This window comes from Pleurodeles waltl, chromosome 2_2, assembly GCF_031143425.1.
Source record: "Pleurodeles waltl isolate 20211129_DDA chromosome 2_2, aPleWal1.hap1.20221129, whole genome shotgun sequence".
Taxonomy (NCBI): Eukaryota; Metazoa; Chordata; class Amphibia; order Caudata; family Salamandridae; genus Pleurodeles; species Pleurodeles waltl.
The window spans coordinates 493117648-493142707 of NC_090439.1; the positions used below are offsets into that span (position 1 = coordinate 493117648).

Sequence of the window (25060 nt, forward strand, 5' to 3'; positions counted from 1 at the left end):
GTGCTATGGTATCAATACCCCAGACTTTGGGGTATACCATTTTAGGGATTCTCCTCGCCCACATAGGCATGGTGCAAACCTTATGGAAAAGGGCTTGATTGCAAGTGCACCAGGTTCTGTGCAAGCCCAAACTCCTGTTGCTCTCATTCAAAATGCTGGGTGCCACCGCTGATCAAAACTGTTTTTTTTTTCAATTACAAACAGGCAAATTGGTTCCCATGTAGCACTGTACAAATGCCAGTCAACCTTTGTGTATGTGTTTCCACTTCTCTTCCGTCTTTCTCCAGAAGCACATTCTGACAGGATGCATCTTCTTTAGTTCTTGCTGTAACGTTAATGAGTATGGGGAGGTTTCATTATGGTTATATGCACTTTGTATTTTTCTTAACTGTGACATTAACATATTTAGGCAGCGTATTGTGGTGAACATATGTACATCCACATAGGTTTACACCTATGTGTGTGTGCTTGTGGCTTCCTTGAATCCTACCATTAAAGTTGGAAGTGCATGAGTTCTACAGTTCCCTGTGAACATGACATGGGATTGGCCATTATTAAGCCATGTCATCTGCAAGGCTTGGACGCCACTTAGATAGGCTGCCATTGGTAGTGGATCACACACCCCTAAGACCCAGATGGCGTCACAGCATTGATCCACGGTCCAATTAGCCCTTTAATGGCCTCTCATTTCCTACTCTGGGTGTGAGGGCCGTGAGAGGGGTTCAAAGTAAGTCAAATACCAGGGTTCTTGCTGCCTTCTTTGATTTCTACTCCAGCGCCTTCCTTTGTGAGCCCCGAGACCGGGGACAGTGCCAGGGATAGTGATTAACAAACCGCCACCCTGGATTCTCCCTGAGTGAAAGGGTTTTAGGGGAAGGGTGTGAAGTTCTTGAAGGAGTGCTTTTAAAGTAGCGAGGATTTTTTTATCATTGGGGATCTGTGTATGAGACTGGGGTCCACTTCCTGAATAGCAGGTAATAGCCACTCCCACTTCCCCCTCTTTAATGGACATCGGCCACTTCAAAACGCACTGCTTTTAGAGTGTCCAGAAGCCCGTTTTGCTGGAGCCTATAGAAGAGGCATTCCTAAAATTATGAATTATATCAGCAGGCAACAGAGCTAAGAGGCATCTCAGAGGATGAAGAAGAGCGGGGCCCAGTTTAATAAGGAGCACTGACTGGTACGTGATGGGGCACAATCTGACTGAGTGCATGGCTCTAAATCACTGATTTGGAAAATAGAGCACAAAATGGAGGATTTTACACTGTAAACTCAAAGTGAATTAGGGAATTTATTCCAGGTGAGAGACAGTAGGCATCTGTCATGTAGTACATACCCACAGCATAAAGGCTCAGCAGATGCTGTTTTAAAGAGCTCATCAAATGTCATGCCTGCACCTCATCTGCATATTTGGTATGTTGTGAGGAAAAGTATGACAAGTATGCGGGATCAGTGGGTTCATTTGCTTACTGGAACATTTATAATCTCAGGATTCCACTCTCAAAGTCTTGAAGACAAGGAAAATAACGCCCAGGGAAATAAACTTAACCTGGCTAGGAACACCCACAGTTTGATCAAGTATGGTAGGCGAGAACTGAATCTTACATTTTAGGTTTCGAAAGTCTGCGACTTTGGTGTATTCAAACCCCCTTGCTCTGCACAGTCATAGTTTCTCGTCTCCCTCGGTAGGGACGTGGCAGAGGGACCTGGGTCCCGCACAGAAGGAAACAAAATGGGCCTCATATCCAAACTTCGACAGAAAAAAAGGTAGCCGCTGTTTGGATACGGGAGTGGGTGGGAGGCTATCACCCGTGTTTTACTGTACCTGCTGCCCATCCTTCAAATCCTACGTGACTGAGAAACCAAGCAGCACATGTGGCGTTTGAGGTAACTTTCTCTAGTCAAAATGCCATGGAAAAAATACCGCGAGGGTTTGGGGTGGGGCTCTTCAGTGCGAGCTTATCGTACACTGACTCTGCATCCAAGACCAGTCGGATGGCTCTCGCTCTGAGCCTGCTGGAAAACGTGTTACCCTTCAGTCCGAGCATTTGCTGGCGCGGAAACCAGGCGCCCTCCGGCACAGGACCTGGTCTGGTGACCCCTGGAAGGGTCGATTGTTCTCCCGCCCACAGAAGGGGCGGGGCTTTGCCGCTGCCCACATCAGTCTCGCGCGAGCGCCAGCAGCTTCACTCGAGCTCAGCCCACGCGCTTCTACGTAGACGCTGCTGCGTGTACAACCTCCAAATCCGTCTCCCTCTCTCTGGGAGGCAGGTATCGATCTGGGCGGCTCCTGCTGCACTCATTCCGGGCACGTTTTCAAGACGCTGCTGTATTGTTGAGGAAGGAGTGAGGGGGATAAATATAAGCTCCACACATCTCACGACTTGGGAGGGGGGAGTGTGATGCCAGAGACCTCCTCAATTAGAAAGCATGGATTCTCCACGCACAATGCTCCACAGTTCACGTGAAAAGCGCAGTGCACCCTGAAAGCATATTAAGTGGTTCGGTTAGCGGATCCTGTTTGTAGGCTGCATGGATGGTTTGATGTGGTAACTGTATTTACGTGGTCGGACGGGTAAGTAGGCCCGGGTACCAAAATAAAGGTGGCTTATATAAGCCAATTACACAGTTAGAACGTGACCCACATTTGCAAATCAAGGCACTTTTGAGCTTGTAAAGACACTTTTATGGGTGATTTTCAAGGCGTGAGAGATTAGAGCTTTGATGTTGCTATAGGCACTGTCCATAATGCCTGTGGTAGTATCAGGGAAATCAATAGTAAACGACGGACCAGAAACCCATAAAACAGACCGACAAAGAGCCAAAAACTGCCCTATCAGATCCCTCATTCTGCCACTGCCAGTTTGCCCTAAAAGGCAGTCCATTCAGTGGGTGTGATACATTTAAGACTGCCTCCGTGTCAAGGCCCGAACCCTCATTCTCAGCGCCCTCCCTTGAAAGGGTTGCCCGCTTTTTCAGCCAGAAGGTTTCTCCTTGAAATTGTGCCTGTCTGATATAAGTGCAAACGGTGCCCAGAAGGAGTCGCCATCTCAGTAGGGCTCGCGAGATGGGCAGTGGGCACCATAGCATCCCCGCCTAGGGCGTGAGAGTTTGGTAGCAAGTGAAATCCACTGTAATGTACCCTGAGAGATGCCTTTGTATGGAGTGCTCACAAGTAAACATTTAACTGTGTGTTGTGGGACTTTGAGCACCTCCTCTGCATTCTTCCCAAGGGGCACGCGTTTGTGTTATACCACTAGGTAGCACTGGAAAGGTGTGTGTGTGGGAGGGGGGGAGGGGTGTGTGGCGAGGGGCGATCTGCTGGCACACTTTCACCACGCGTCCCGCTCCCCTCCATCTTTCTATTATTCCTTTAGAACCACTTTCTTCTTGCCTCCACGCTTACATCTAGAGTGCCCTATACAGATGGGCACCCACTGCCATCATTGATGGTTTTGGAGTGGGCGGGGGGTGGCAGAGATCAATAGAATAGAAGGCCATTAAGAAGGATGCATTCTCCTGAAACAGCCGCACGTACAGTACACCCGCTATATTGTGTCCACGTTCTCACAACAGCGCCACCTAACCGCAGAAAGCGGTAACCTTTGAATCGAGAGCGTCCTAGTGAAAACTCAGCCCTAAATCAAGGCGCCTGCCTCCGACTAATAAGCAACTTTGTTTGAGTTTTGTGCCCGTTTATAAGCTGATGGGGCTGACATTTGTGTAGCTCCATTGCCACATTATTATTTGGTTGTTAGTTTTGGTAGCCAGTTTTTCAACGTGCAAAAGTAACGTATTGATAGTTTCTCTGCTGACGTCCACGTATTTGTTTACCTGCTCCCCATCTCAAAAATGTTACACATTTTTTTTCTCAGATTGGTCACACGAAAAGTACACGCTCTAAAAATGGATATGTAATCCAATTTACGACGTATATATATCTACTAGATATCTGTTTCCAAACATTAGACGAAGTTGCGTTGTTTACAAAAATTTATTCATACAAACTTTACACACTTTTATATAACAATTGTAACGTCCTAGTTATCGATGTCATGTGTGTAGTCATACTTTGATTAAATTATGTTTAATATTCAATTGTACACAATAAGTTCTTCAAGACTGACAACTATTGAGATAATTAATCACAGCTTTCGCAAAAAAATATGATAAAGTCTAGTAAGGCTATCGGCGTTTTCTGAAAACGACAAAAAGGGGTTAGCTAGAGGGGGTCACTAGTGATGTTTGCAGCTAGCCAATGAACGTTAAATCTACTGAGATCACATGAGAGACCTGGAGGGGAAGGGGGAAGATTGTGACATTGAAGCCTACTTCATAACCACAATGGAGACACGCACAGCAACAACTGCTCAAAAACTACCAGCGAACAAAGAGTTAAGACTAAAAAGCAAGCTGATGTGTTGCAGCATTGTAGGGCCACTAAAATAGCCATCTGTGATTCGTGGCGATTTAAAAGGTGAGGGAAGGCACGAGAGCTGCCCACTGCATCCTGCGTCACACTGCCTGAGGAGAATGTAAAATGAAAGTAAGATTGATGTCATACACTGAGCTCTGGCAGAGATGGAAGGCTGCCTAGGTGTGCATACTACTGTTTGCAATGAGCAGCGACTGGTGGGGGCCAGGGAGGTTTGCAGACTAGATCCCGCCATAGCGGTAATATACGACTCATCCCTTTGGTCAGGAGCACGAAAGACCCGGTATCATTTAGCGAGTAGCGGGTATTTTTTTAAGTGTATATATATATATATATTTTTTAGTTTTCTATTTTGAAAGCAGCGACATTTTTTTCTTCTAGAAGAATTTGAGTGAATAGGAATGTAACAAAATATACACAATAGCCCACACAAACATACAGAACCACACGCGCTCACAAACATACCATTGCGTGTGTTTATAGCTATATTTACGCGGGCATGTGTATCTTTACAAAATACGTGTGTATGTTTATAAAACAAAGAAATATAAACATATATACACATATCTCTTACATACACATGTGCGCGTAGGTACGTAGGCATACAAGCACATATGTACATACATATGTATCAGCATGTGTTTATACACGCACACACATATGTAACTTTATACATTATGCATACAGCTAAACATACGCTATTCATTTACACGTTATGCATGTATTTACATATATGTTCACACATACACCTGTGCGTATATATATATACTTATGTATACATACGTCCAATATGGCCGCGTGTGTACATGTATATAAACACGCAGTTGTTTGTGTGCGTGCATAGCCAAATAGATACATGTGCAAATATATACATTGATATGTTTATATGGTCCTCTGTGGACATTGCCAGTATGAAAGATAGGAGTCTTCCCTATTAATGTCCGTGACTGCATTTTATTTAAATAATATTTTTCATCAAATACTAAGATATGATTTAAACATATTTAAAATGGTATTGTCTATGATTAGTAGTGGATGAAAATTGAACATGCTAAATAACAACCTTTGTTTTATGGAATATATATATATATATTTGTTTTTTTTACTTTACAATAAGCCATAATGTAGAAAAATACATTCTGTCTTTACTTACATCTCAATGAACAAAGACCAAAAACTGTTTTGTCGTAGTGCATACGTATTTAGTGGTATAGCTACAACAGGGGTCTCCTACAGGTGTACAGTAAGAACTTGCATAAATCAAAACAGAGAAATCAGTGGAAATCTGCTTTTGTACAGTCTAAAAAAAAATAATTCGCAACAACGTACAATAGTGCAGAACACAGTGGAAGGGAGACAGGTCTAACGTGGGGGACAAAAAAAGGATGAAGTGAGGCGGGGGCCAAACAGCTCACTGGGGCGAGCATCAGGGCGCGTTCACCGAATGAGAAGCATGGACAGCACTGGAGAGTAACACGTTGTACTTTGCACCAAGTTCCAATTTAGAGCTGTCAAGGCCAATTGAGGGCTGGACCGGGAGTGGTCGCTGCTCTGTGTGTTGCGACCTGGGACTCCTAAACTTAATTGGAAGGACTAATGTGTGCAGGTGTGGCCAATTGGCTTAATATTACATGCACAACTACATGCTTGTGCTGCTGTGTTAGCTCATCGATCCCACGTCATCTGTACGTGCTAAGGCACGTTTTTCCGTGGCACAGCAGAACTAATAGGGACACTCGCAGCAGCTTCGAGATGGCCTCACGAGGGATTGCCTGCCCTGTCAGGTGCGGACACGCACGGTTGGAGGGCAGAGCCGGGTTCTTTTATCTCCCCCTGGAGATTACATGGTCTCTTCTGAGTCAGGGGGTGTTCAAAGGGGATACTACTACACGCCCGTGGAACCAGGGAAAAGATAAGTGGGGCACTGAGTTTTCAAGCTGAGCGGGGGCACTTCCCCTTAAAATAGGCTACTGTGGAAGGAGGAGAATTTGTTGAGACTCCTCGGGTGGAGGAAGAACCTGCGCGTGCAGTTGGGCATCAAAGCTATGTCCGGGAGCGAATGGGCAGTCCTAATGTCTTCAACTCTGTCTTGGACAAAAATACTATCCTTTGAATTTTTCTTACAAAAATAGGCGTCATATTCAAAAACAATGATTGTCCTTTTTCTATTTATTTTTATACAAAAACATAAACAGCTCAGGCGAGTTTATTTGTTCATGTGCACACTTTATATGCATCGTTCTTAGTTATTTATATATATTTATATATAGCATATTTATATATTCAATGATTGGTCCACAAAGTAGATCTGTGCGTTCTCTAGTGCTTTTGTACAAAAAGAAAAACAATATTGTTATCAAAATATTCATTTAATGGCTTTACTTCATACATAAATACATGTTTGGAGATAACACAGGAGCGATGATTGTTCAGTCAGTTTGGAGATGACTTTGATTTTGGGGCTGTGTACACAGGGTGGCTGGCTGCTCATCGCTACAAGTATGCTACGCGCCGTCCTTTGTTTTTAATTCTTTGTTTATACCTTTTGCCCAGGACGGCTGCCAAGTACTTCTTGACTGCCATCTGCTTCCGGTAGCGGCTGTAGCTGTCGGTGAAGATGCCGTCCGAGTGCCGTTTGGAGAGCGGGTCGGAGTCCTGCTCCAAGCTGGTGCTGGCGCCCCTACGATAGGGAGGAATGGAGGGTGTGGTTACAAACAGCGCAGAGATTCCCTGCAAGTTCCTCCCCGTGGCTCTCCCTGAGTTTGCGCCCCCAACGCGTGTATGACAGGCGTCCACCTTTTCCTCTCAGGGTGACTCCTTCACTCTGGCTCGTCCTACTTTCTCACACCCATTCCCCCGCCCTCTGTCACTGCCACCTGCTTTTTGTGTACCCTCTCAGTCTCACGTCTTCTACCTTATCTGGGGAGCTTCCTACTTTCTCTGTCTCCCAGATGACTCCTTCCTTCTGTCTGGCCCCTCCCACTTCATGATCCCACCCCCCTCGTACTGTCAATGCCCCGTATTTTGCGTCTCCCTGGTGATGCCTAGTAATACTTTCTGCTGGAAGCTTCCTTCGTTCTGCCTTGCGTCTAGCATTCTGTCTCACGCTTGGACCTGCTGTCTCACGCACGTTACTTTCTGTCTCCGCTTCGTGCTTCTCAAGTCTTTTGCTTTCCGCCAATACGCGAGTACGTAGAATCTAAGTAATGCAGTGCCTGAAAGTTCGTTTGCGCTTGTGATAACAGCCCTTCCAGACACCAGGGTCATCCGTTACTACAAGAACTGAAGTGTGAACCGCTTAAATACAGCCATGCCGCTGCAAATCACCCTCACCATTGCCATCAATTTCTCACAAGTGCCGACCCAGAGCCAATCACCAAAGAAAGCATTAATCAGTGAAGTCTACTGAAAATAAAACCAATCACAGAGCTGCGTTATCGACCGATTCTGTAAGGATCAGAGAATACACCAATTATTAGCATGTACCCAGTCGGCATCATTGAGGACTAATATCCATAAGTTGTAATATCAACCACTGCTCTACAGAATCACCCGCTGCGGTCACATGGTAATTATTCAGTGCAATACTAACTGCTACAAACCCATCCACGTGCCTACAGCACCAACCATGGCAGCACATAGCAATGCGGCATTACGAGTGTGCTGTAAAAATGACAAACATCAGTCCACCCTTTCAGCTGCTAATGTCAAACACTTACCTCCACAACTCAAGCCCAGTCACTGCAATATTAACACAAAATAAGAACCAAACTTTCTGCTGCAATACCACCATTCTTAGTGTAAAATCAATATCAGCAACACAGTATCGAACAATGAATGCAGTTGAATATTAAACACTATAGGCAGGGCCCACGATAACACAGCAGCCCAATGCTCACTTGTACAGCACATTGTGCCCCTCGGCACTACAGTGAGACACATTACTGTACAAATGCCCCACTGCAACACACCAACTCACGCTAGTGTATGTCAAGCACTTCTGTAAAATGTTAATCAGTGCAGCCCCTTATCAAACACTAGAGTGCAATCAACAAGCACAGCATCAAAGTAACCACCACCGTCCAAAATCAATCACACTAGAGTATCATTCATTTCAGCAGCACTTCGACCACTACAGCTCGATACCAACAGAGGTAACAGATCTCTGCAGTACGATATCAGCGAGAGTACAATTCTACCGCGAAAGTCGATAATGAAATGTCAACCGTTAAAGTACGATTTTGTCACCACAGTAACATCCCAGACAGCGCGTGACAGTATCAAACATAACAGTGAAATATCAACTGCTACAGTGCACTATTTACCTCTTCGGTAGCTATACCAGGCAATCTAAAACCAACCACTGGACTTGAATAACAATTGCTACAGCATACAACCAGTCGATGCTCTACACGGTTATTCACTCTGGGACATTAGTACCTTTAACCACCCAAAAAAATCCCAGACACCAAATTACAGTATCCCTCACACCAGTGAAAAGTTACCAAATACAGCAAAATAGCTACCTTATAAGGAAAAAAATCTATAGTTCAAAACAAAACCAACCACCGAAGTAGCGTATTAACTTTTGGAGCAAAATAGCAACAAATGTCGCACAATGGCATAAACTGTAGTGCATCACTGTAGCATTACAATACCAACGTCTACAGTGCATTTTACAACTACCTGACTCGAATGCCAGCAACTCGATCAGGATCTCCTTTTTGACTTCTTATTTCTGATCCTAAGGTTTAAATACCACCAGCTACCACTAGCCAATCACCAAGATCCAATCGCAGAAGCCCAACAAATCAAATCACTGTGTACCAGCCACACTCCGACCTACTGGGCCTGTGCAGTGCCTTAAAATACCAAGCCTATAATCCGTTTAAAGTACCAACAAATCGAGCTGCCAGCTGCTCAAGTACAGCCACTCTGTGCAACCAATGTCTAATAACTTAATTGTGGGAAACCCCTGGCCCCAATGACTGATATTATAGTCGTGCCTAAAACTGTGGTGCAACTTACATTAGGAATTAAAACAGACACAACATACATAGTCAACATAATGTCTCGATTTTTTCGAATTTCGGTCAATCATTTGTTGGCGCCACCTGTGCACACAATAAATGAACAGTGCGTTCTATCAGGCTTGGGCCTTCCAATCCCCAGAAACACACACCACTCAAGAAAGCACACTGATGCTCCCCATGTAATAACCTATCCTCCTTCACACAACGTGTCAGTCTCCCCGTGTACACGGCTTCATTCTCCCAGCTTCAGCCACGACCAACGACCTCCTCCAGCACAGGCCCGCAGGCCTATCTGAAGCACCACCGTGCCGTTATACCAGAGACAATTAAACCATCAGCTACTGGGCCCTGCACCCCAACACCAGCGGCTGCTCCCTACACTGGGCTTCTTTCGCGTACTGCATGGTAACGCTCGAAAGAGCAACAACGCCTCCCTCTGGCACACAGGTGTTGTGCCTCTAACTGCATGGGGCACTACTCCACATACTTTCTTGCTCTACAGAGGCAATTGATTGTGCATCACTGGAATAAGGCACAGGAAGTAATGTTCGGCCATTTTGAAGGGTTCATTGTTTCTCGTAGCCAGTAGATATACGCATACTTCATCAGACGGCGTCATATCACATGACCCCCTTCACTTCTGCACGTGTGTGCGTGCTGCAGTGAGGTGAGGGTCAGGGGAAAGCGCCCCACAATTTACAAGGGAACACCTCCGCTCACCCATGTTAACACGAGTGTAGGTGTGTGCAAGTCTGTGTTGGCGTGGGCTTGCGTGCGTGTCTTGGTGTTGCAACGCGTTGCCATGATAGCTTTAGGCCCGTATTTATACTTTTTTAGCGCCGCATTTGCGCCGCTTTTTGACGCAAAAACGGCGCAAACTTACAAAATACAATGGCATTTTGCAAGTTTGCGCCGTTTTTGCGTCAAAAAGTGACGCAAATACGGCGCTAAAAAAAAGTATAAATACAGGCCTTAATGTTCTACCGTACATTTATTGAAATGCGCGCGTTTGTGATTGTGAATATTTTTATGCATCAAGTGATATTAGATTCATTCTTGCAGACTGTATGTTGTGTACTTGACAGAAGCATGTTTTGATTTGCTATTTTTTTATTATGAAATGTTCAACAGGAGTGATTGATTGTGTATTTATCGATGCATTTTTCTTTCTATCGTTATCTTTTTTTCTCTCTACCTAGAAGTTTATATGTTTATCTCTTCGTATACATTTCTTGACGTGCATCAGCCGACGTTGGGTGTTTCATAATTTATGTTCATTATGTGATGTTTCTATTTTTTAAATACATGTTGTTTTAATCTTCGGTGCCGTCGTATTTCAGAAGAAAAAATATATCTTCATATGGGGTGTTCTTAGAAACCTAAGACATTTTATTTATATATATATATATATATATATATATATATATATATATATATATATATATATATATATATATATATATATATCGGCTTCCTTTGCGAAGAAAGAGACATCAAACAAAAATGAAGAATGTACCAGAAAAAATACAAGACTAGCTGCGTAGATGAAATCTATTAAAACGGATCGACAGACTGGATGACAATAAATCCAAGCCATGAATAATTCATTCTGGAAATGTAATCAGTTCTCCCATGAGCTTTATTAAAATGGTAAGATTTCTGAAATCTTTACAAGAGAGCATTCGCATTCATGGTGTAGGAGGCTGTCCGTGACCTGAAGCACTGTGTGTGTTTATAATGTATCATGTATTATTCTGCTGAAAGTGTGGGTGGGGTGCTGCGCTTTAGTCTTGCTTTGCACTATACATGTGATTGATTGTAAGAGGTAAACCCTTACCCTACGCGTTTGGCCATCAGAGAATGCAGGTATTTCCTCGCAGACATTTGGCCCAGCACTTTCCTGTACGCTTTGTTAAAGAGCTCGTCGGCATGTCTGCTGAGAAGAACAGATAATATGGGGAAGGGAAGAGTCACAGACAAAAACGTTAAATACCGGTGCTGGCAGCGAGGGAGCGACGCGGGGGCATGTTTGGGACGGGGTGTCTCTCTGAGGATGGGGTAGGGGTGATCTTCGAAAATTTCTCCCTGACACACATTTCTGCTTTCCCTGGAATTCCGCGACGTTCTACCAAAGAGTGGTAAACTTTACGTATGGGAGACGTAATGCACAGCACACACCCGTGAGACTTCTAGATGCCCTCAGCAGGGCCTGACCCTTCAAGCCCCGGACTACCCTGGCCCTTTCTGCGGTAATGCCTGCTCGGGTGCACGCACTGTGCAGCTCCCTGGCATACTGTGACGGCGCGTGCTCTGCACTGCTCTCCCAGTGCGCTCGTGACTACCCCTTACGACTCCCATCTCTTCCTGAACACTGGCGTGTGACCCCGCCCATCTGTCGGAGATTCCCTAATTGCCATCTGAGTACACACGGCGCAGACACACCTCCACGAGACGCCAGGCATGCAGTGACAGCTCTCTTCGTGTACAGGAGAAGATATAGTGCGCTTCTAACGACCAAATACCCGCACATCCCATAGGTGCGGCCTTCCATCTCTCTGTCTGTCAGTCTGCGTAGCCATCTACCCACTACAAACATACTCATCCACCCATGCACGCGTAGATCGCTTCACCTGTGCTAAATATTCGCACCCATCTATGATTCTTGAGCAGGCACAAGTCAGTTGCACAACGCACGCACACGCACGCAGCCACACCACACCACACCAGAAGCCCTTGGCTCGTTCACCTGAACCACCCCGCCCAGCTGAGAGCAGAAAACACCGGAGCTTCACCTCTTCTCCGGCGGGTAGTAGAGGGTGTACATGTCATCGAGCATCGAGGCTGGGCTGCCCATGCCCAGGGGCTCGTTGTCAAACGCGAAGTCTGGGAGTGAGTTTCCGTCCTCGTCATAGAGCTCGTCTTCAAACCTGGGGAGAGAGTAGCAGAAGGCGAGGGGTAAATGAACAGCGTGTGCCTCCTGACTAACCGCGGATGTGTAATCCCTGCTGTTCCTGGCAGGGGCTCAGGCTTTTTAATATAAACATGATAGGCTGAGGATTGATGGGAAGAGCCCCCCAGAGACCCCGGCCTCCATCTGAAGGTAGGCGTGAGAGAAATAACAAGCGCAGCCCATCTGCGAGCTGCCCTGGGGCTGGGCCAGGAGCCGCAGCCAAGTCTGGCAACGCGCAGGAGGCCACCAGCTTACCAGCAACTGCACAAAGAGCTCCCGAGACCCCTCCCAGCCGGGCTCGGGGCAGCACGCGCTTCATTAAGGCTCACTAGAGGACGGGATCAGAGGGGGTGGGGGGAGGGGCGCTTCACAGAGGCCCCGGTGGCTCTGTAATTACAAAGTGAAGCCGTTTACAGAGGAGACCCACCACACATGCTTTGGGCCTGGAGTGACAGCGAGGGTCCCCTGATCTGGTGCAAGGTATTGTGTGTGGTGCTCAGGGAGCGATGGGAAGGGTATCAGTGGTGCCCTCGCCTAGGCTGCTACCACCAGGACTCTTCTGGGGCCAGTGTCACACGAGGCTGCACTGCCCTCCGATGGGGCTGTTTCTTCCATGGGTTTGCCCTGCACGTTGTTGTCGGGCTCCCTCTGGCGTGTAGCCCCCCCCCTACTCTCCACCTGAACTCTCCTACCACTTCTGGAGTCATCCGACCTTCTCCGGAGAACTCCCATGCCCTCTCTATGGTGCTCTTGTTTGCTGGGCCCTTCAGGGGCACTCTCACCTGATCTAAGGCTGCTCTCTTCCGGCATGCCCTACGCGCTCCCTGGTGCTCTCTTTTCTTCTCTGGGGGTGTGCTCTACTCACTCGCGGAGCTGCTTCATTCGGGGTAGGGTGTACCCTTTTTAGAAGTCCCGCCATCTTCTGAGTCCAGAAGTGCCCTCCCCCGGGAGTGTCCTACCCTTTCCCGGGGTGGTCTCTGGAACCCGGGAGTGTTCTACTCTTTCCACGAGGTGGTCTCTGTGTCTGTCCACTTCCGAGGTTGCCTCTCCAGGGAGTGTCGTACCCCCTAGGAGGGAGTTCCTTCGGGGGCAACCCTAACCCTCCGGGAGGTGCTCTCTCTAGTTTCTACGCTCCAGATGCAGTCTCCCCATGGCCCACCTCCCCTCAAGGTTTCCCCTGCAGGGCCGTCCCTTCAGGGCAGGCTCCCCCTTGCCGGGCCGGGCTCGGTGGGATGTAGGTCACAGCGAGCTATTTCTGTCAGCCTCGCTTTGGCAGGCGCGTTAATAATGGATGATTCGAAAGTGTTTCTTTCTTTGCTAATTCCGGCGCTCGGTGGAGCCGCGCTCCCCGAGGCCCGGCCTGAGGTGGAGGCCCTGGCGGGGAGGGGTGTGTGCAGATAGACACAAGACAACCGGTATCTGTGCTGTACAGTGTCAGTGCTCGCCATCAAGACTCGCCTGCGATCAAATGATACTATGAGAGCCCAGTGCACAAAGCCGGCGCGTTTCACAACTTGTAGCGGCTATACCTATACTGGTGTGAGTGGTGGAGCGGAGGAATGGGCTGGGAGATGGGCGGGTGGGCGCTTTGATGGACGGTGCAGGACTTAAGGGTGGATTCCAGTCAGAGGTAGGCTGATATAGTCAATGAAGATCGGTGGATGGATAGATAGATAGATAGATAGATAGATAGATAGATAGATAGATAGATAGATAGAGTGATAATGAACTATATGCACAATCTCATCTCCTGCTTTCCTGTCTTTCTTGTCTCACATGTCTCACATGAAAGCACTATACAAAAACAAATTAACATGCTTTAAATTAGCAGAATGTATTCTCCTGATATAGGTTAACATTGTAATGACTACTGATTATTAAGAAATCGAATCCGAGGACAAAATACCCAAAGAGCAACAATAAAGACAGCGAAGTATAACATCTTCAAATGAAGACACTACGAGACCTTTTTCCCAATGCATGCAAAAAACTTGCATAAATGGCAAGTCTCGTCTGCGCCTACTGATGAGGTGTCTGCACTCATTTTACAACCGCGTGTAAATGCTCAGGGATCTGACGGTTGCACGTTATTTCTCAATCACTAGTTGTATGCAGGTTTCGATGGTTTGGTTTAGTGATCATAGCACCTGCAAATCTTTAGAACGCGCAACTTGCGCTCATCCCCTTACTGCTTAAACCAAGTCATCTCATCACAAAGGGCGATTGAGATGCGCGCAGTAACCCGACGTGCCATTAAACATTCAGATCTTCGTTAAATCTCGTGTCAAGAGAGCTCGAAGGCCCTCAAACATGAAGATGCTTGTTGTCATAAAAGACAAAGGCTTTCTCCTGAAGCGCGGTCGGATGCGGGAGTCAGGCAGCCCTCTGCGCCATGGATAGGGAAGGAAGCCCTTTTGTTTCTCGGGCTTGACTTGCGAGTCCTCTCCCACCTCGAATCCCTTGGTGTCGCCCCTCTGCACCCGTCGGACCACAGATCTCCAAACATTGGCCTAACTAGGGTGTACAGAGCGCCATTGACAGTTTTAATGACCTTGTATCCGTGGAATCAGATGAGAAATCTGAAAACTGGCAGAGATTTGTAAAACGCTCTGTCTGTGGCACTTGGAACGTCTCTCAGGCATTACAAGTGCCTCGTTGATGTGATTAAAATCAGCCAGCGTTGCCCCCTGCTGCCCCGGAGTCCCTGCGGATTTGAGGCAGACACGTGTGTTGATTTAACACACTGCACTCCCTAGGCGCTGGGGTGGTTGTCAATCCTGGGAAACCAATTAAGCGACCACTGTCTGTGACGGGTCCACTAGAGCACCGCACGACATCATTCCGAAAGCCATGGGGCCCCGGCGCCGCCTGTCACCTCCCGGGAATGGGCCTGGCCACTCGAATATTCGTTTGCAGTTTCCGCCCGTTTAGGAACGCTACAGCGTGGGATCCTTTTCACACCAGCCCCATGTCATGGCTGCAACATAAACCCGAGGGCCATTTTATCATCTCAGAATCTGTACGGTCTGGTTCAAATGCCTTAATTTCTAATATCAAATGGGCAAGGACATGTTGGTAAAGTGAGCTTAAACGTTCCTCTGCGCCATACCCAGCCCAACAGTTCACATTTTCTGCCGTGCGTTAAAATGGGTTTATATGGAAACGTCCCTCTTTTAATAAACCCTCTGCTCTTGCATTAAAGTGTCCAGCTCTCTTCTCTGCCTGATGAAAACCATCTATACAACAAATCTGAAGCCTGACCCAGGTTACGCGGGCAACAGCGAGCGGGTTGCGAGGCACCTACCTTAGCGTGGGGTACTTGAGGGCTGCAGGCGTGCAGTAGACGCTGGAGTGCATTATTATCCCATAGGCAACCAGCAAGGCGAGCAGCGCTCGGCAGCACATGGCCATTCTGCGGGCGAGAGAAGGGACAAGGAAGAGCCGTCACTTGCCACATCACTTACTGTAGCGCACAAAGGTCTCAGAGTAAGAGAGGAGGACCACACAAGAAGCACCACACAGCCCCACTGTTCGGATCTCCGTCCTCTGGCACTTCAAGGACTGCCATTGAAGCCACATCCTCCTCTCACACAATGTCTGAAGTCCAGAGCCAGCCAGCCACGCGCATTTTTTATGTTCCTTACCATCAAACTCTTGTCCGGCGCTCAGGGAGAGGAGGGCAGCTTCAAGGCAGGAGAGCACGCGACGACCCACTGTCTTCCAGGGCTAGTTACAGGCAACAGAGCAGAACTCAGAGGAACCGCAGGTGCAAGAGCTCTTGAACGAAAGTTTCAGAGTAGAGAGCGAGGCCAGGATGGGCTGGATAGGGATAGAGAAGGACAGCGGGAGGGTTGGTAAGGAACGACTCAGGGGGTGGAGAGAAAAGGGAAGGTAGAGAAAGGTGAAGAAGGAGCGGGGTATGGAGAAGGAAACACGAGAATAAAGAAAATGGAATAAAAGTTCAGGTTATAGAGAAAAGAAAGAATAAGTAAGCAAAGAAAAAAGGAATGAAGGGAAAAAGGAAATGGGAATAAAGCTGAAAAAAGAAAAAAAAAAGGGATGGAAAAAAGACAGAAAACAAGAAGTGTAAACGAAAGAAGAAAGAATTACTGGATAAAGGAAAAGACTGAAGAAAGAAAAGAGTGCGAGGGAGAGAGAGGCAGGGAAGGCAGAAGCAGGAGGGTGGCTGAGCCCGGTGCAGCCTCTTGTGATGAGCCTGGGCTGAGTTGCTGACGGTGAGATCAGATCTTCTTCTCCTCCTCCAGCACAAGCAGCAGCTTCTCTCCTTGGAGGCAGCTCCCTCTCTCTGTTGCTTCCTCCTGCGTCTGCTGCTGCTCTCTCCCTTCCCTTTGACAACCCCTCAGAACTCTGGATATATATATGCAATTAGCCCCCCAAATCGTCTTGCAGGCACTGCCTTCTTTAGTAAAAGCTCTCTTTGTAAATATCGCTCTCCCTATTACCTTTAAATGCGATTTATTGTTTGTGCCACTGTTGCGCTCGGATTTTTATTCATGAATCAAACGGCTTCCCCTTTTTTCTCCCTCTCTCTCCAGCGTGTAAGTCACGTAATGATCGGGTATCAGGACCGACGTCATCGCCCCAATTCCTCCAGGAGCAGAATAACAATTCTCATCTTTCCTGCTCTAAGACGCTGATGAGAAGCAGAAGTTTTTCTCTCTCAGCTCAGTGACTTTCTCTCTATCTACCGTTCCCCCGCTAACACTCTCCAATGCCCCCCCCCCCCCCCCCCACCCCACCCCCACTTCTGCCCCCATCTATTTTCAGTGGTTTCGTGATGCTGGGCTGTGATTTCATTTCTCGCTTACCGGTGATTAGGTTTCCTGAACTTAAATAGGGTGACACATGAAAATGTGAACTTATGTGGTAGGGTGGGCGCCCTGTATAATGACACTTTTCAGACAAGGACGTGTGTCAGTATGGTGTTAAAGGAGGACTAAGTGTTACAAAAAGAAAGACTTCAGATTTGTTTTGCTCTTGTTTTAGTTTAGATACGTTGACTGCGTAACTGTCACTGGGCATTGCTATCTGTCTGGAGCGAACCGCCTCTGGCGCTGGAGATAATGAGGGGCTTCTCTGGGCGCAGTGCCCGGTAGAAGGGGAAAGGGAGATTTGCTGCTGATGGTCTTGGACTGCAAAGGGCGCTACCCGATGACAGTCCAGCTCGGGCTCACAGGGAGTTGTCCGGAGTTTATGGTGCTGAAACATGACATAGCTTCGTTAGTTGCTGTCCTCGGGCAGCGGGGCTGAAGCTACCCGGGTTGAGACGGAGCTGTCCGAGGACCAGTGGTACTGAAATATGAGCCAGTTCTGCCGGCACAGTGTTGGGGCCAGAGGGGCTGATACATGACCCAGGGCGGGAGGGAGCTGTCCCAGGGCCAGGGGTGCAGACATTTATTCGGGCATGCTGGGAACTGCTCCGGGGCAGCAGTATAGAAAAATAACCCAGGTTGGGTCACCGCTGTCCCAGTGCCAGTGGTGCTAAAACATGACCCAGGTTGTGGGAGAGCTGTCCGAGGGCCAGCGGTATTGAAACATTACCCAATTTGGGAGAAAGCTGCCCTAGGTCCAGTGGTGCTGAAAGATGACCCAGGTTGGGAGGGAGCTGTCTGAGGGCAAGCGGTGCTGAAAAATGTTCGGGCATGCTGGGAACTGTTCCGGGGAAGCTTTACAGAAATATGACCCATGTAGGGTGAGCGCTGTCCCAGGGCCAGTGGTGCTAAAACATGGCCCAGTTTGAGATAGAGCTGTCCGAGGGCCTGAGGTGCTGAAACATGACCCGATTTGGGAGGACGCTGTCTCAGGGCCAGTGGTGCTGAAACATGACCCAGTTTGGGAGGGAGCTGACCCAGGGCAAGTGGTTTTAAAATATAATTCGGGCACGCTGGGAGATGCTCCGAGGATGCGGCACAGAAACATTGCCCAGGTCGAGTAGGAGCAGTCCCAAGCCCCAAGTGCTGAAACATGACCTTTGATCGGCCTTTGTGCAGAAGACAATGTGATGTATCTGGGCGTTTCCAATGGAAAAGGCAAATACAAAAAAACATAAGTTCTTTAATCAGGTATGTATTATTCGTAGATCTGGGACTGATGGAAATTCTTTGACTAGAAGAAAGGCCGCTGCAGGTCCTTGAGAACTGCGATGTTGGACGTCAGCAGCTCAATGAGTCGCCCCAGAGTCATGACAGCTAACTGCAGACGACGTGTCTCATGCTGCAGAGATAGTTTAGGAGGGGCAGTTCCATTGTACATATCATTCCTTTTCAGTGTGTCCCTCAGAAAAAAAACACGCGCATTCGATGTTATGTCATTTTCTAGGCGTGTTTTCTTTTTAATGTAAGAGGGTGACATGCTTCCGGTTGACTTTGACAGTTCTTTGCATTGATATATCTCCTGGTGCACCTTCGGCTCCAAAAAACACACTATGTTTGAAGCAAATTGTATTTATAATCCCAACATTGAGAATGAGACGTAGTGAGATCAGGTTTTCGGTTCTATAAATTCGATTATATTCTGCTAAACCCGGAGGCATGCCATTTTTATGCGACTGATTCAATTGCCATGTTATTTGAGAATCTTCTAGGAGCGATATCCCACTGTGCAGCTTTGATGATTGTTTGCTGGGGGGAGGGCAGTGGGGGGGGGGGGGGGGCGTGTCTTACACGCCTGGTCCAGAGGAATGGAAACAGTGAGGTTCAAAGGTCGAGAGTCAACGGGGCATCCTGAAGTAATTCCTCTGTAGGGAATTCTGGTACCCCGCGAGTTATTTTCCTATTTTACTGGGAAGACCTAAAAGGACTTTCCCCGCCCACGAAAACACAAAACGATCATTTCTCAGAATGCACCACAGCATATATACCCAGAAGCCAACACGCACAAGTCTTCCTCTTTCTCACTTCAAACATCGATTTCAGCCACGGGAATTCAACCTGAGGCTCCTTTGTTTGGCCAAATCTCACATCTCCAGTCAGGACATTTTCCCACCCGTCAAAGTTAACAAAGCACATCGCGTCTAAATTATTTTTTAAATGCATTTTTTTTACTTTTTAGAAAATAAGGAACTTATAAGCATTAATCACATCTGTGTACTTACAGGATTTTTCTTGACAAAGCCTCTTTAATAAACGTGTAACTACAACGCCCACGAATAGTTGCCTATATAACACATCTAAAACTTCAGAACCCAGGGGAAATAAGCAGACATCCTAGCGATGCAGACTTCACATTATATACTGCCTTTACTTCCGGGGGCGGGGCTTTTCACTCAGGCTGAAGCAGCGACGCGCTAAGTCTAGGATCTTTCTTATGCGTTACCACCTGATAAGCGTTTGGCTTCGGGTGAATTGTTGGAGGCGCCATATATATGTCCATATTAACACCACATTGGAGACTTCCGCTGGACCGCATAAGTAAATGTCATAGTTTGGTATTCACATTAAATGGCCCTCACGCCCACACATGTACAAGCATAGAGACCAAAACCTTAGTATAGGCACGCAGCGCCACCGCGTGGAAAACGGGCTATTTTCAATTTCGATTTCGATAAAATTAACACCAGTCTAACCCAAACCGTTATTTTTTTTTTTTTTAGAGAAAGAGCATTAGCGTATTTTTAGTCTACAGCTGCCAGAAATAAGTGGAGCAAATACATTATTGGTTGGAACATCTGTTATTTCAAACGAGAACGGACAGAAATACGTACTTATTTTTAATTCCCGGAGTCAGTGATATTTAGTCAGCACGTTACCGTGCAAGGTACATGAATTCTGTTAATGACGGTAACGGAACTTCAATTTAGTGCAATCTTTCCGATCTACGCATCTGCACCCATGTGGTGTGTTAGAATCCTACAAAAACATATTTGTTTTTATGTCAGTCTAAAAGTGTTCAGCAGCCACAGTAAACTCTTCTCGTGGTTTTACTTCTTGGCTTTTCGCATGCAGTTTACTGGGCTGACCATACTCACCGTGCTCCCTGAATGCGGTCTCAGCCTTCACAGTCACATTGATGCTATTAACCACGTGCTTGCGTCATTAAAGAACCTAAATGAAATTGAAGTAGCGCACATGCACACGCGGATAGATTGCAATCTCTCGAGGGACATGCGTGGACGCTTACTGTAAAAATGCATCAGGTTTTCCGCTCTCGTGACGGTGCCCCCCCTCCCTCGCCCCCCCCCCCAGGAAGGGGCGGGGCTTCGACAATTAATGCTCATTGTTCCACTGTGGAAGAAGTTAACTCTACTATGGAACACAGTGGTGATTGTTCCCTGGTGGCCTTGATGACAGACACACAAAAGCTATGGGGGATGGTTAGGATTGAGAGCCTGGTCGAGAGAAATTTTTTTATGCTGCTGATTTCGTGACGTGTGATCGCACTCGGATACCCTTTTTGTTTGATTTTAGAAGAGGTATGGCTGCAAGCCTGTTGCCGGGACAACATGTTAAAAAACAATAAAATAATAAACAGAAATACAACAAAGCGAGGAATGGTAATGTGGAAAGAATGGCTACAGAAGGGGGATGACCATCGCTTTTAACAGAGTTGTAGAAGAACGTTATCGACAAAACTGCAGAAATTGAATATTTAATCACTTTTTTGGAAGGTGATAATTGCACTTTATGCTGACACTTGCGTTAAAGTGAACATTTTATCAAAATGGGCAACTTTAGACAAGATTTTTACCAACAAAGGCCTGAGGCAAGGCCGTATTCTTGCCCCTGTTTTTTTTATTCTTTACCTAGCCAACCTGACTCCATCCCTTGATGAAGCAAGAGCATTTCCACGTAATTTTGCAGTGCAAGAAGTCCACATTTTACAATCTGTGGATGACACATTCCTGTTTGATCACTTATTAGCCTACAGAGAACACTTGAAGCATTATGCTGTTATTGTGGGATGTGTGAACATCTTTGTCTTTATTAGGGAACTTGTCCATACAAATTAGAGAGAGAACGATATCCAAATATCTAGGGATCTGGTTGGCCAAAAGAGTCTATAAATTCACCCTCAATAAAGCCTTAACAAGCTTGGCCCAATCTTTAACGGGGACCTTTCAAAGGTTGAACAGGAACCCCTCATGCCCAGCTGCAAGCACATTAATGAAAGTAGGAAACCGTAAGATAATGCCCACATTGTCATATGGTGCCATCACCATTCCAATTAAACCCAATGCCTAGCTTGATAAGGTGCAGTGCATTTGCTATCAACACCAGTACAGCACAAATCCGTTTAGAATTCAGTCCCACTGTACAACAATTAATACTTGAAGCCAGATGCCTGGCATACTGTCCAAAGGCAAATAGGGCGCTCGCAGCTCTCTTAAGTATTATGGATGGCAGGTAATAACTTACTAAAACTCTGTCTGGAATCATTATTTTATTCAACCCTTCAGCACCTTGGAGGCTGAAGGTTCATGAAGGGCCAGCCTCCCATCAAAGCAGATTGCAAGACTACTGCCAACACAAGCTGAACTTATCTTGACATGCTTGGATGTAAGCGATCTGGCTAAAAAAAAAAAACACAAAAGCTGGACAGTGAATTTCTATGAACCTTTAAAATTGCCAAATTATGTAACACAACCACTCCTCATGGCCCAGAAGCGCCAGCTAATGCGGCTGCGAAGTGGACTGATCCCACTAAAGCGCTATCAATATTGAAGGCAGAAGAGGACCTTGCAACGTTCTTGCCAACTCTGCGGCGGTGCTGCAGAGCTGCTCAGCCATGTTGTCTTCATCTGTGAGAATCGATTACCAAATAAGAATTTCTGTTTGCGCCCCATGTTCAGAACCCTGAACATACGTACCTGCACTGATGTGGTTGAAGGATGCCTGAAGAGGGATGCAAATCAGTTGGCTGCACATTTCCTGAAGTTCCTTATGGAGACCGTTGGAGTCTTGGAAGTGGCATCATTGCCAGGAAGTTTTGTCATGTGATGTAGTTAACGACTATTTAGTGTGAAGAGTGTCACCAGTAAAGATTTTCAAAAGTCAAACAGGTTCACAATTTGCGATAGCTCATTTTTGTATATCTATCTTTGCATTAAATTATTATGATCCATTTGATGTAACTAATTTATTATTTTGCACATGGCTTTTAGTCTTATTCATTTTAGGCTGTTCAACTTGGCAGTCGGACACATTCTAGGAGCCTCTGTGAGATACAGTGTTTTAAACTTTGTTACTACTATCTACCTTTTAACACTTTAGGGATGGCAGTCATGTACAATGTTTAGTATATGTTTAGTACAGTGACCGTTTCAATAACTCCACTATCTTTATCAATGAAAACACTTTTTTTAATCAATTATTGTAAATACTGGTAATACATCAGTGTGGAATTTATAACCGTGTACCTTACGATGTCCCTGTTTTATCTTTTTCTTGCTTTCTATTGACTATTGTAATGATGTTAATTCATTGTACAAAATAAAAAATAACTAACTTTGGTTCTGTTGGAAACTGAAGGGTGGGTACTTTCTACTTTGGCCAGCCCGGAGTAGGCCGGTGCTTCTGGAACAGGGATCACTTATGAAGTCTGGGATATTCTTTGCAATTTTCTTGTCAGTCAGCTGGTACCTCAGTTTTTCTCCATTCATGAGGACAAAGAGTGATGAGATGTCCAATTATGCCACATACAGATTTGGCAAACGTGCTCACTGCATGGTAGCACAGAAATGTGGACTACAATTCTAAAACTCGTAGAATGTGGCTTCAAAAAGAAAAGAGGGACACTGATGAATGCCAGAGAGCACAGCATATTTATAATAAAATAGGAGTTAAATGGTTATTAGCATCTGCAGCCTCCATTTAAGATCTCATTGATATAACATACATGCATACATTTCTTTAAGCTCTTCCAATAAACTTACAGAAATAGATTAAACAGTATCCACCTTTAGCCATAAAATAAGCCATATTTCTAGCATGTGAATTTCAAAGGGCAGCACAGTTCACACCCCAAAGTTTGATATTCTAGAGCCAGCTGTTCACCATCCTACTACCCCGAAAAAAAACGTTATGATCTTATTCCTCCTCCAAAATCTACCCCTCTACCACCATCACCACCTCCCTCAGGCCAGTATTTCTTCTCTTCCCTTCCTTGAACCAGAATGCTGCAGTTGTGGAGAATGGGAGACATTGCTTGCACATGCTCACGAAAGACTGGAAACTAGAGGGTGCCATGGAAAAATGATATGCTCAGGGTAGAACGTATCATACTGGGGGTGATCAGCAAGCCAATGAATATCTAATTTGGATATAGAACCGGCCCTTGAAGCCCTTGTTGATGCAGGACACAATCTACATCAGACATGGGTACCTGAGAACTGCTACTTAGCTGAATCCCAAATAGTAATTACTTATGTGCTTGGTGATAAGAAGTGGCTCTATTCCCCATCACTATAGGGGATCAGGTGATCCATGCCAAAGTAGAGGTAGCCACTTGCCTGCCCAAGGTTTTTATTTCGGGAAAGCAAGCCCTAACTTCAAAGACTGCCTCACAACTCCTCTCACCACAGACCTTAGTAATATCTGGCACCAGAAAATGCCTTTACAGGGCACAGACCTTCACTCAGGCTACATGAAAGTTTTAAAAAAGAGCAATGAAATATATATAAAAAAGCAGACAGCCACACCCTATTAAATCAGGCATGGCCATGCCAGTACTGTATATAACATAAATGGAAAACACAACCATGAGAATTGCTCTTCAAACAGCGATGGACAATCCAAATGGCACAACAGTAAACCCCTCTTTCATTTAAGGCAATGGCCTGGGATAGTGTGTTCCAGGTAACTGAAAAGCTAAAGAACTGTTTGTCACAGACCTTTTTGTATTCAGGTTCTGCATTTTTTCCACGGTCAGGTAGGGGAAAACAGAGTCTTATTTGTTGGAAACATTTAATTGTCTAGGGGATTGCCAACCCCATTACCATTATTAGATCTGTAAACCCTCTCATCTTCTGAAGCCCCCCCCACTCTGATATTGTTACACTTATTACACTATTAACCATGTACTTATCAAGAGAACATGCATAGACTTGGTGGGTCCTCTCAAGACAGACATATTTTTGGCGAACGTGAATTATGCTACAAGGTATCCCAAGGTCATTCTTTTATATAAGGTGAATACCCCAGGCATACTTAAATGAAATGTCTATTTTTTTCAAAGGTAGGCTTTCCTAAAGTGCTTCTTGGAAATCAAGGGCTTCTGTTTACATCTAATTTGAGAGGGGGAATCGTAGGAAATTAGAGTTGTTGATAAATCTATCTATTATAAGGGGGCAGGAGTGGGGGGGGGGCAACATTTCAAATTATACTGCCACATAAGAGTAAATAGTAGAGAAGTTAGGACAGTATTAGATATGAGAAATAAAGAGTATGTTATTCAGCCTCAAAATGTGACTTCAGAAACCCTTCTCCAAAATAAAGTAGTGAACATAAAATGTGGCTATGGAGATCAAAAGAAAAACCCCATTACAGAAGAAAAAAATGAAAATGTGATAGGAATTCAGGGATGGGCTCAATTTAAGGTTGCCTATTCCTTTCATGAAACCCTTATATTAGGATTTGAGAGTTCAGGTTTTATGCCCCTCTAAAAGACAGTTTAGATCACCCCAAT

General features: G+C 45.9%; 1 protein-coding gene across 4 annotated transcripts; it reads right to left on the minus strand.

Moving 5' to 3' along the window:
* Window positions 1-3976: 3976 nt before the first annotated feature.
* ADCYAP1 (adenylate cyclase activating polypeptide 1) lies at window positions 3977-17125 on the minus strand. 4 transcript variants are annotated; one of them, XM_069219975.1, is made up of 5 exons: window positions 16063-17125; window positions 15723-15830; window positions 12261-12395; window positions 11306-11401; window positions 3977-7115 (listed from the first exon to the last, which is right to left on the minus strand). In XM_069219975.1, exons 2-5 carry the CDS (start codon window positions 15827-15829, stop codon window positions 6929-6931), a joined length of 525 nt encoding a protein of 174 aa, XP_069076076.1. In that variant the 5' UTR covers window position 15830; window positions 16063-17125; the 3' UTR covers window positions 3977-6928. The 4 variants fall into 4 exon arrangements, with proteins under 4 accessions (XP_069076076.1, XP_069076077.1, XP_069076074.1 ...); XM_069219973.1 differs by having other exon boundaries at window positions 3993-7115; window positions 11306-11404; window positions 16882-17094; XM_069219972.1 differs by having other exon boundaries at window positions 3993-7115; window positions 11306-11404; window positions 16063-17094.
* Window positions 17126-25060: the final 7935 nt, after the last annotated feature.